This window comes from Coptis chinensis, chromosome 8 (assembly GCF_015680905.1).
Source record: "Coptis chinensis isolate HL-2020 chromosome 8, ASM1568090v1, whole genome shotgun sequence".
Lineage (NCBI taxonomy): Eukaryota > Viridiplantae > Streptophyta > Magnoliopsida > Ranunculales > Ranunculaceae > Coptis > Coptis chinensis.
The window spans coordinates 86,397,962-86,411,114 of NC_141463.1; the positions used below are offsets into that span (position 1 = coordinate 86,397,962).

The 13,153-nt window shown below is 35.8% G+C and overlaps 1 protein-coding gene and 2 pseudogenes across 2 annotated transcripts; 2 read left to right on the forward strand and 1 right to left on the reverse strand.

Annotated features, from left to right (window-relative positions):
• Positions 1-102: 102 nt before the first annotated feature.
• On the reverse strand, positions 103-4,509 carry LOC147483851 (TatD related DNase). The gene is made up of 12 exons (XM_086580808.1): positions 4,395-4,509; positions 4,233-4,253; positions 4,042-4,142; positions 3,882-3,939; positions 3,736-3,779; positions 3,572-3,652; positions 2,950-3,020; positions 2,755-2,865; positions 2,222-2,304; positions 1,148-1,364; positions 455-538; positions 103-282 (listed from the first exon to the last, which is right to left on the reverse strand). Exons 1-12 carry the CDS (start codon positions 4,414-4,416, stop codon positions 213-215), a joined length of 963 nt encoding a protein of 320 aa, XP_086436934.1. The 5' UTR covers positions 4,417-4,509; the 3' UTR covers positions 103-212.
• Positions 4,510-5,546: 1,037 nt separating this feature from the next.
• On the forward strand, positions 5,547-7,013 carry LOC147483852 (syntaxin-121 pseudogene; annotated as a pseudogene). The gene has a single exon (XR_015207011.1). The product of XR_015207011.1 is annotated as a syntaxin-121 pseudogene (transcript).
• LOC147483853 (syntaxin-121 pseudogene) lies at positions 5,765-6,382 on the forward strand (annotated as a pseudogene).
• Positions 7,014-13,153: the final 6,140 nt, after the last annotated feature.

The following is a 13,153-nucleotide window of genomic DNA, read 5'->3' on the forward strand; positions in this document are numbered from 1 at the left end:
TTTACTCATATAAATAAAGAACAATTACATGATTATGTATCTCCAAAAATTTCAAGTACGTACGTAATTGAAAACCTAGAAACAGCAATTTTGTTACCCCGCCAGTTGGTAAGAAAAATGAGTACATTTTACATGTTCTTCGGGTGCAGTAAGGTCTGATCATCTTTTGGTATATGGAGTGAACCTGAAACAATGCATGTTTTGTGTTTCAATTACTGCATATCTGAACCTCCAGAAAGAAGAGCATCTGCAATAGAATCCAAGTCATGAGGAAAGAAGACCCTGCAAAACCAACTTTCATATTCAGAATGACTGAATCTCCAAAGTGTAACAGCAAATTCACTGGACTTGACCAATCTATGAAACAGTCAACTCACTGGAACCTGCTTGGTTCAATGCCCAAAAGTTTTTTTTTAAGTTGAAGTCGTAAAAACACACAACTATGAAACAGTACCTGCATGTATTGCGGTGCAAGATCTTACTCAATTGACCTATATCACCAATCTGTTTACAGCCACCCACCACTTCAAGTACTTGCCTGAAAAGGATAACCATTTAACTACCGGATATAAGAAACTGTATGCGAAACTGGAAACGAAATAAATACAAGCAATCCTCAAGAAGGCAATTGCAAGTTACAGACTTGCAAATTTGAATTTTAAAAGAAACTTGTGATCAATGCAAGAAAGTTATAGAGAACAGAAGCTTTACAATTCCATGAACTCATTGCTAACTTCATAGAATCACAGTTGATAGTAAGAAAAGGAGTATAGGTCAGATCTAATTTTTAATTTTCTCTGGAAAACCTAGTATCATAATTTCTGCATGAACTGAGAAACGAGAATATAATTTTATACAGCAGTCAATACTTGTCTATGTTCAAATTTACTATATTGATTATGTAAGTTTGCAAGGAAACGTAAAGTTGAATAGTTATAATGACAAAACCCTAGGTCAGTGTCCTTAAACTGCATGAAGTGTCAGTCCCTGACAAACAGTGAATGGTATAGCACAGGTAGGTCTGGAAGGAGACCTTAAATGAGAAGCTACATTTTTGTAACTATTTCAAGTCTAGTAATCAGAAAATTATTGACTGTAACACGATACATATCATGGATGATAAAACAGAGAAAATTATTTTACTGACCCAACTAGACAAGGCTCATTGCGTCCTTTGACAATAGACTCATGATTATACTTCTCCTTTTTCTTAGAAGGCCACACAGACTTTACAAAATTGATTCCAGCATGAGTGCTTTTTATTTCGCAGTAGGGGGAATCAGTCTCTATCATCATTCTTTCTACAGGAATCCCTCTAACTACATCAAGATTTTCAGGAGTCTTCAAAGAGCAACCATTTACACCTGCTTATCACACAAAATGAGACAGATTAAAAATCTAAAAAGAATTTTGCATCTTACTCTCTATATATATACAATAATTTTTGCTTAATATTCAGTCGTTATACCAAAAGGTACAATAGGCAGCACAGCAGCGCTAAAGGGGTTTCGATTACGGTAACAAAAGAAAAGTACTAAATTAGGAAAAGCTTCTACAGCTTGCAAATAACCCATTCCTCAATCCATATTCCACTTCTGATCAGTCGTTTCTTCAAGATATGAAATTAAAGTACTACGAATAACCCAAACATTGTATCATGTCACACCATCAACCATTACAGACTGAGATATGCCACGTGGAGGACCAAATAGAATTGCCACTGGTTCTATCTCTGACGATTGCTATGGATATCACAAGATTTTTCCGGATTATAATATAGACAGAACTACAAAAAACGTACGACAAGCAACTTGATTTTTTTTTGTCACTGATGGTATCAGTTAGATGAACATTGAGGAGTGCTAAGGTCCAAATCTTTAGAGTAATTAATGGCTCTAACCACTCTAAGACATGGTTTTGTGGATTCCCATAATAATTAAAATGCTCTACTCTTTACCTTCCCAAGACAGAATCAATTGGATTAGTGAAAAAAGAATACAGAATAAATTGTCTAAGGGTGAGGTAGGACCATTTTATGACCTTACCATTTCTCCCGAATTTTATGAAGTACATCACCTTGGACAATATTTCTCCTATCATACATATCCTCTCCAACATATTAATTTTAAAACTCAATCTCGAAAGAAGAATTCTGAATATACTATGAATAGGACTGGCTTATCACAAATATTTCACACATCCACCCCAGACAAACATTTACCTATAAAGAGGTTACTGAAGGATAATAGCTTGTCACGATCCTCTGCACTACCTGTAAACGAATGAGCAACCCCTGCAACAAACCTGTCAGACAATCAGAGAAATGGGATAGGTACTTCCAGATCAACTTCACATTCATCGATATCAGGCAAGGGTAAAGAATGGACGACGCCCCAGAAAGTTGCTGGGGAATGGGTTTAGGTTGGAGGAAACCAATGATAGTAATAGACTGAATTTCCCAACCTGAAATCGAGTTGGTTTTAGTCTGGGTTCCAAATTATGCAGGAACATATAATTTTAATTGCAATCCCCATGCTCAGCATGCGGTTCGAGTACTTGACACTCTTAAAATATGACACCATGAACTTTTCCTTAAACATATAGTAGCTTCCCATTTGGCAGCTGAGTATGATACTAAGACTATGAGTTTGGCTTCACTTGGCTTCTTTGAAACAGAGGTGAGCATAGTAAGATCTAATGTGAACACTTGGACAACAAATCCAATTTCGCAAGTCTGGGGGCTAGGAAACTCACTTTTCCTTTTGTGCAGCAAGAATTTCACAGAAATCATCGGCAGCTGCACGCATATGCAGAAACATAGGCAACTTCACTGCATCTGCTAGTTCAAACTGCTTCTCAAAATACCTAATTAATGAATGATGGAATCCAAATGAAAATTATGAGAACATGAAATTCCCTCCTAATAAAATTTATTGAGATGCCGATTACTTTTTTTGAACTTCAGGTTGGCAAAAGTGAAGCCTGTCATAGTCCAATCCACATTCACCAATTGCTACTACCTGCACAATAGAAGCAATGTTAAAAGATGACTTCCAGCTAACGCATGTAACACTTCAAGAACTTCACTAGTATGCTCAACAGCACAATCACGATTAACATCAAAGCGGTGTTCAGACCAGTTAACATAGTCATTTTTCCCACTCACTTTCCAAGAAAGATCCACTCCGGATATACCATTATATAAGAATGATGTTATTGTAGTTAAAGGTTTCTCAATTATGAAAGCCTCTCATGGGACAATGGTAAATACTCCTTTAACCCATTACTCTAAATCAAAATGTGAGAAGCAGGGGTTCTCTAATGAGTAATTCAACTGTGATTATGTGGTTACAATAAAATGTTTCTCTGTGAAATTGACAACAAGATGCTTAACCTTCGGATATCATGATCTACATTCAACAATGCATATTTCAGCACAACTCTACATTGGATGATGCACGATGAGAATTACAAAGGAACTTTGCGTCCTAGAAATTTTTCCAAAATGCATCCCGTCTTGAAAAGTCTTATGATCAAAACAAGGTAGCTAAGTTGGTCCAAAAGAACACACCTTTCCCTTCTGGACTCCCTCCTTTGCCAATGACACAAGATCCTGAAAGTGCTTTTCTGGGTCTCCACTATCCTCAAATTCCTTAATAAATTACAACAATAAGAGAAAACATAAAAAACCTCTCTACACTTTAATGAAACAAAATATGCACTAATAGGACATACATTACATCTAGTAGGATGCACACCAACTGTACAGAAAAGCCGAGCTGCAAATGACAATTGACAATAAAAGTAAATTAAAACTACTTAATAATTAAACTTTTTTTTGCATTAATAGTAAAAGTATTTATAGTGAGAGGGCGACAAACCATCGGTTTCAGCAATGGAGAGAGCTTCTTTTGACTCCTCCAGAGACCCACCAGTAACCTAAGTAAGTCCAAATGATCAAACACCAAATTACTACCAATGAATGATGTATATGTATTTTTGTACTTGAAAGAAAACAAATGGTAAGTTGAGATTGCTTACGATAATGCGATCAACACCGGCATTCCAAGCTCTACTAAGAACAGTTGCAATATCTGCCACATGGCATTGCTTCCCATTGTATATTCCTTTGAACATGGTATCTGTTTCCAGGGCAATTGAATTAATAAACACATTGAGAATGAAAGTGAAAAAAAATGGAATGAAAGTGTTTGTTGAAATGCCTGACTGACCTGTGAAATTAACTGCTATATCTGTTGGTTTGGTTTTTTTTTGAGACAATGAAAAAACAGATATATACTAGTTAGAATTTTACATGTGAGAAATGAGAATATATAAATAGTGTACAAATTAATTTTGAAAAATAATGACAAAAGAAAGAAAGTAGAGCATACCTATCATACGTACAGAAGCCATGGCGGAGTTCGGAGTTCGGAGTTTGGAGTTCAGAGAGAGAGAGTTGAAGTTCACTCCCTGTTAGTGGGTGCCCAGCCCATCACCACTATGGAATTTTGGGCCCCCAAACAAAGCCCATAGAGTGGTCAACCTCAACAATAAATTCAGCGTCAACTTGTTTGCTACTAATATTTGCCTGTGCCGTACGGCATATATACGCTCGCATTCGGAGCCCCCGACCCACGGCACAAATACGCTCGTTTTTGGCGCCCCCAACGTGCATCCGCCCCCTGTACGGCACAGATATCCGCGCCTGCAGTGCCCCTGACGGCGTGCATCCGCCCCCGGTATGGCACATATACGTGCGCCTTCGGTTTCGGCGTCCCTGGCGCACATCCACCCCCTACTCATGTTTTTAGAATACGACACAGATATATGTGGATTTACAAATTCAATTTTAAACTCAGGTGTCATCCTGGTTTAAAATTGAATTTTTTTTATATTTTTTCTTTGGAAACAATAGAGAGTGAATATTTATAGACTATACAATTATTTACAATTGGAATTGTAAAATTCTAGTAGCACCTATGTAGAACATGTGGATTTACAACACCCACCCCCCCATTGGAGTTGCCCTTATGACTGATAGTTTAGGAAACTTTTAAATTTTGATAGAATGATATGATAGATCCACATATGTAAATCGTATACGAACTTTGTAGATGTAGGTAGACAAGATACAAATGCTAGGTCGACAACAGGTAATGTCAGAGGTTGCATCACTTGGTGAGCTGGTGGATGCCCTTGGACTTGGGATACCAATTTAGTTCAACAGTTTTGTTATTATTCTGAGCTTGACTTTTAGGTTCCGTTACAATTTACAAGTTTTGGTTTCTCACGACGCCTTTTATTTGTTAATTTCGAAATTGTTGCCCATGCCCCAAGTAACCCAATGCTGAGGCCCAAAATCAGAGAGTTAAATACTCAAAACCGTGTAAAAATGTCTGCTAGACTCTTTGATACCTAACAAAAAGTGAATCTAAAAACTATTTGACTTTTCATTTTCAATCAGCTTAATTGATAGACCCCTCCTCCTTATTACACTCTCTTGCTTCAAAGTCCAAAGACCAGTATTACCCTCTTTACCTGCCAACTCAATCCTCTCATAGAGCCGGCATTAACCTATTTAACGCGTTTTCAACGGTCTCACTCTCTCTCTCTCTCCATCCGCGTCATTTCCCTCCATCTAATCCTCTATATCTCTTAAAAGAGAGCATAAACAGGTAACTAGATAAGTTGATAGACATTAAATTCAGACTTCAATTCCCAATACCCAATCCTCCTATCATTCTTTTAAACCTCCATAACCATGAACGATCTATTTTCTGGTTCGTTTTCCAGATTCAAATCAGAACCAAATAACTCACCAGACAATTATAATCCAAAAGGTGGTGTCCAAATGTCTGCCATGGGGGCAAACTTGGACAAATTCTTCGAAGACGTAGAAGGGATCAAAGACGAGTTAAAAGAAATCGAGCAACTACACCAACATCTTCACCAGTCACACGAGACTCTAAAGACTATCCACAATGCGAAATCCATCAAAAATCTTCGATCTCAGATGGATTCTGATATAAGTTTAGCTTTAAAAAAAGCTAAACTTATAAAAGTCCGACTCGAAGCATTAGACCGGTCTAATGCTTCAAATCGGACACAACCTGGTTGTGGACCAGGTAGTTCCTCGGATCGTACGAGGACTTCAGTTCTTAATGGATTGCGTAAAAAGCTTAAAGATTCTATGGAGGGGTTCAATACTCTAAGGCAAGAAATAGGTTCAGAGTATAAAGAAACGGTGAAACGGCGTTTCTTTACTATTACTGGAGAATCACCGGATGATAAAACTGTTGAGATATTGATTTCGACAGGGGAGAGTGAGAGTTTGTTACAGAAAGCGATTCAAGAACAAGGGAGAGGGAAGAGTTATTGATACTATAAGTGAAATTCAAGAAAGATTTGATGTTGTTAAAGATATGGAGAAGAGTTTGTTGGAATTGCATCAAGTGTTTTTAGATATGGCTGTTCTGGTTGAAGTTCAAGGTGAGCAACTTGATGATATTGAAAGTCAAGTTGGGAGAGCGAGTTCATTTGTTAACAGAGGAACAGAACAATTAACAACTGCTAGAAGACATCAGAAAAGTACTCGTAAGTGGACTTGTATTGGCATCATTATTTTGCTTATTGTCATTTTGATCATTGTTCTTCCAATTGTTCTTAGAAACACTAGGAATGGTAACAATTCAAGTCCCAATTCGAATCCAAACCCAACACCGAACCAGACTCCGAATGGAAATCCCCCTCCTGGTCAGTAGATGCTCTTTGGAGAAATGGCCATGAATGTGTTGATGAGCTGTGGTAGTTGGTGCTTGGTAGTATATATTTTTTTCCTGGTCATTCAGTATATATTATTTTATTGGAGGAATAATTTATTTTATTTGTTGATTTCTTATTCTATGATTGTCTTTAGAGTTTGATTCATTTACATTCAAATTAATAGATAGTTGTTGGGCAACCTATGGCATGTGTTGTTAATAAAAAAAATGCTATATGAAGGTTCGCGATTTTTTTGTCTTGTAGATGAAAATATATAAAGAACAAAATGAAAAGCCTGATGCTGATTGCTGATTGCTGATTGTGTTTTTAGTATATTGAGAAGGAACTCAATGAAGTACTAGAATGGATATCGGAAAAAATAATAAAAAAAAAGGCTAAATCTACTGTGCGTGAGATGTATGGCACTCATATCTGGGCCACTCACACACAGAGATGAGGGTGTATTTCACCAAAGAAGTACTGATCCAAAGGCCCATACATCTTGCGTACCATACAACATGGGCACTGAAGACATGCTCTAAAAAGAATGGATAACCTTCAAGCCATCTCGAAACCCCCCGACAATTTGACTATTTTTGTTGCGCCAGATTCCAATCTTCTCTTTCCTACTATAGTGTATGTGTGTGTGTACCTATTGTCACTAAGTACGGTATGGGTTTAAAACAGCGTATTTGAAAAAAACAGTTTGTGTTTTAAACGGAACGTCTTGGAAAAAAAAACGTAAAAAAACGTGGGACATAAAAAACGGGTTTAAAACATATAATATGTATGATACGTAAAAGAAACGGTAAAAACCGATAATAAATAAGACGATAGATAATGAGTTTGATTTTTTTTATAAGAGTGAAAAAAAGAATAGGCATATAAAATAAAAATAATAGTAATACAAATGAAAGAAAATTCAAATACATGAAAGTATCAAATTATCAATTACTTATTCAAATACTATAAGGTTTAGATTACCAAAACACGACCATAAATAGAGTTTTTCTACAGCAACACACAAAGTGAACCGAAATTTCTAAACAAACTGACGTGGCTAAGTGAATCACGTGCAATCCATTTTCTTTTCTTTTCCTTCTAGTAACACTCGCCTTTTCCTTCTCTCTCAGGTAGAACTTAATTCTCTCCATACTTTTTTTCTCTGAGAAGTGAGAACACCATGTTTGCTTCGATCTCCTCTCAAAGGGTGCTAATTATTGCAATGTTATTAAATGGGGTTACTATTTCTGAGCTTATGTTAGTTGGGTTTCTCTATTTCGTTCCTCTAACTCTTGTGTTATTCCTTATAATCATATTTACTTGGATGAAATGGGTCTCTTTTTTTGCGAGCTCTCATTTTCAAAATCTGAATAAGAAATCGTTTTTGTTTCAGCCCTAGAATTCTAATCATCCATACATAACCTTAAACTGCAATTGTAATTTTGTTAGGATCCGATCCCCTAAAAAACTCTAGCACCAACAACGACGACTATAAAACTACATGATGAGGTTATATGAGTTCTAATATTAACTACATGATGATGATGTTTCATAAATTGTAACTTCCGATGAGAGAGAGATGAAGATGGATTGGGAGGTTCAGGTTTGAAAATTTTGGCAAAGTGAGATTGTGAAAGTGATGATAAGGCACGTGCGTTTTCCATATCATGTCATTGTGTTTGGCCATTCGGTCCATGTTGTGTGTTACTATAGAATTTTTGCCCTAAATAAGATACTATTAATTACCAACCATAATTGCATAATCAAATACTACAAATACAAATAAGTGAATAACTTTAAAATTTCAAAGTATTAATAGTCAAAAACAAAATAAAACTGTCTCAATAAGTCAATTTAATGCCCACTCTTCAAAAAAGTGAACTCCAAAACCCATTTTTCTTCTCACGATTTCTTTTAGATTTAAAAAAAATAAAAATAAAATAATAATAATAAAGTTTTAAACGGGAGATTTTCAAAATCTCGAGTTTTAAACATTTTTTAATTTTAAAACGCGATATTTTGAAAAACTCGGCTTTTAAACTGGAACAAAACGCCTTGCCAATTTAATGGGTTTTGGTGAATTTGGTGACAATGTGTGTACCTCATAAAATTTTGAACCATGGTATTGTGGAAACTTGTATAACGTATTACACTTTTTTCCTAATTCATTGGTAACGACATTCTCTGAAGTAACTTAACTTACGAAAAATGTACTATTGATGGCGCGCCTTGCTTAATTTCATTTCAATTTGGGAGTAGAATTAAGAAACAAGAAAATACCCTTGCTACCTATAATACGAAATAGCCTAATTTTCCACAAATTTTGTTGTCAATAATGTCGATTCATGTAGTCTTATTCCATTGTGCTGTCTAAGTGTATCGACGTACAATTAGCTTAATTCTTAGACCCCAGGAAAGATTGGAAAACCCACAGAATACTTTGTCTCCATAGTCCGATCTCCTTCATTTATCCACTTCCAAGTACAGGTGGAAACTTCAAGAACATATAAATCAAGTCGTCAAGTAACCTCAAATAATTAAATTGCCAAATTCTCAATGTTGTTTCTATTTATGGCCCATCATGGACTCATGGAGGGATATCCATTTTTTAGAATTTTAAGTTCGGGTGATTAATGGTGTTATAATGATCGGTCCTTTCACAAATGAAGTCCTATTTTCATCCATTGTCTTTTACGAGGCTTTATATGCAATACCAAATTAACTCCATTACCAGAAGTGGATTTATAAGATGAATTGAGAGCTGATTTTTTGTGAAAATAGACTTCTCATAATGGATAATCTCTTTACAAAAAATCAGCCCAAACAAAAATGTTTAATTTTGTCAAAAATTGTTTTGAAATTTGAAAATTCTAGACCGTTGAATAATTTTATAACATTATAAAAAAATAGATAATTGGTAACCAATTTATCTAATTAAATATTTTAATCAAATGTCTCTTGAACCATCTCAACTCCTTCCTTCCTCATCATGAAACTATTAATTTTTTTTTTTTAAATAGATCTTCCGGTAAATGGGTTGTTGGTCTACGGTAAATGCACCCATTGAATTGTACGGTTAAATGTGTATTCATACAAATGGGTATTTAGTAATAGAGTATTTGATTCATTGATATATGAGTATTTTTTAAATTGAGTGATTTAGTTCGGTTATGTGGAAACAAAAAGTATATTGATTTAATTTATTAAAAATTTTAAATCATGTTTTGGTTGTGTTGGTGGCTGCAGTTGGTGGTGGGGTGGTGAAGGTGCTAGATTAGAAAGAAGATGGAGATTGGATCATAATCTTGATTTTTCTTTCTACAGTTAAGATTACAACTTAAGTTTGTTATGAGATAATATCTTTACCATTAAATTGGATGGTGGATATTTAATCTTGTTAGGTGATGACGTGTGTTTTGAGCTGGTATTTTTCAATAATAGTTTTAATAGTTTTTGAGCTAGTGTGGAGACATAAATAATGACTCTACCACACCAACAACAAAAAAAAGGTAAATTTCTGATTCGGCCATGATAATGTCATTTTGTTCTTAATGATATTTTCCAGATATAATGAGTTTCAAGGCATAACCTACAGGCTGAAATTTCTTTTACTTTCAAGTGCAATTACCATTTAATTTCTAGCAGATTAGCAATGGCTTTAAACTCTAAATCCTTATTAGTAATTCGCCGAATTATTCGCAAATCGAATTTGTGAAGGGCAATACGTATAATACTTCTGAATGTTTCAAAGATTTGGAAAAATTCGGGATTTTTTGCTTTAAAACGAATAATTCGGTTTTTGGCGAATTTTTTAAAAATTCGGCTAAAAAAAAAATGAATGAAAATTCAATTACGCTTTTGTTATTTTTTATGTATTTTATATTCCCACTCTTACTTTAAGTGCTCCATTCTTACATTCTTAGTAATAAATTAAGGGTCCGGTTCATGGGACTCATGAATTTTTTACTCAATTTAACTCAATTTTTGGACTCTTAGATCATCTCAATCTAATGGTTCCAAATATTAGCATGATAGTAATTTAAAACATGACATCATGTGGGTCCTTTATCGTTATTTTCATTTTTTTTTCCTCCACTGTTTCTTCTCTAGTTTCTTCAATATACTCCACACCAGAAGATTGCAAGTATATAACTATCTATTCTAACTCAGGCAGGGCCGGCTCTGAGGTTTGGGTGGCCCTAGGCAAGCCTCCTCAAAATAGGCCCTGTTTCTTAGGAAACAAAAAAAAAAAAAAATTGGGCTTACCGTAACTTTGTTTCACTAAAAGACTTTTGGCAGTTGGGCTTATGAACCAAATGGACCTAATCAGACTTTAAAAAAAAAAAATAATAATATGGAAATGGTAGTGGGTATGTAGCCCATTGGGGGCCCTAAATATTAGCAATAAGTGGAGGCCCTAGGCGGTGGCCTATGCTGCATACCCCTCAGAGTGGCCCCTGACTCGAGGTCTACATCCGAGGAAGGTTACTTGCCTCTATCATTTCCTGTTTGACATATAATTATAACTTGAAAATTGCATCTTAATGTGGTTCATTTCCATTTTTTTTTCGTTTCAGGTTTACATAATAGATATATGCAAACAACCCAACAGGTGGGCTGCAGAGAGTATGGAAGCGTGAGCATGGCACATAATTTTTTCCGAAACGTCATGATGGTATATTTTGTTGGTATACGACTCAGATTTGGATAAACCACACAGTTAAGGTTTTGGTTTCCTATTCTAAATAGGATTCTAATTTGATACCCACCTCTATAAATACGAGACCAGTTGGTGGGATTTGTAAGGTTCAATTTGTGAGAGAGAGTTTGTGAATTCTTCGGGATTCGTTTGTGAGTGATTGTACTTTATTTGTTTATCTATTGATTAGTAAAATTCTCCTCTTTTGCTTGGTGGATTAGGCTAACGCCAAACAACGTAAATCTCGTCTCCACTTCTATTGGTTATTCGCTTTGCATTGGTAAGTGATTTAATTGATTTGTTTTTGTCGATTTCTATCACCACATTCAATCTTCTTTGTCCAATTGTCACGCTTCCGCATTCGTTTTCGTAACAAATTGGTATCGGAGCCAAGGTTCTACCTAGGGCTTCTTTTGTTGGTTTATTGATTGTTTTGCGGTATATGAAAGTTTGAGAAAGTATGGCGACAGATCCTCCATTGGGTACTACTTCTATGACGTCTAGGGAGAAATTACCTCCTACGACTTTGAATATTAACCATGCAAGGATTGATGTGGATAAATTCGATGGATCTAACAATTTTAGTATGTAGTGTTGTGAAGTTATAGATGCACTATGCCAACAAGACTTGGATGATGTGTTAGACGAAAAACCATCGGATATAGAGGAGAGTGTTTGGGTTAAGAAAAATAGGCGAGCTTGTGGTATCATAAGATCGTGTTTGGCTAGGGATGTGAAGTACCTTGTTCTCAATGAGACTTCGGCCAAGGAAATCTGGAGAATCCTTGAAGAGAAGTACTTAGATAAGACAATAGAAGGTCGTGTCTTTATGAAATCAAAGTTGTATGATATGAGAAAGAAAGAAGGTATTTCATTGTCCCAGCATATGAACGAGTTTAACAAGTTACTTACCGACTTGTTGAACATTGAAGAAGAAACGAAGGATGAAGACAAAGCTTTCCATTTGTTGAGATCTCTTCCCAAGGAGGAGTATGGGCATATAAAAACCACCATTATGTTCGGGAAGAAAGCTTTGAACTATTACGAGGTGCGATCTGCGTTGACAAGTTGGGATATGATGAACAACAATAAAAAGGAGTCAAGAGAGTCGACGAGCACTGCTTTTGTGGTAAGAGGGAGGTCTAATGACCGTCCAAACTCTGGTGGTGGAAGAAGTAAATCTCGTTCCAAGTCGAGAGGGCGAAATCTAGCCCGTGATGAGTGTGCTTTTTGTCATGAGGTTGGACATTGGAAGAAGGACTGCAAGAAATTGAAACACAAGCGGAAAGATACTGAGCAGAAACAATCTAATGTCAACATTGCTCAAGGAGGTAATGATTCTGATAGTTCAAATTTCTCTTTTCTTGTTACATCGATTATTTGTTTCATTGATTCCAGTCATTGGATTTTGGATACGGGTGCTACCTATCATGTTTGTCCCATAAGGGAGTGGTTTACAAGTTTCAAGGAGCTTGAAAGTGGTGATGTGTTGATAGGGAATGATCAACCCTGTCGCATTATGGGGATGGGTAATATTCGTCTCAAGATGTATGATGAAACAGTTAAGAAAATAAAAGATGTTCGATATGTTCCCACTTTGAAGAAGAATCTTATCTCTGTTGGTACTTTAGAAGCTAAGGGCTACAAGGTAGTCATTGACAATGGTGTTCTAAAGATAGTTTCTGG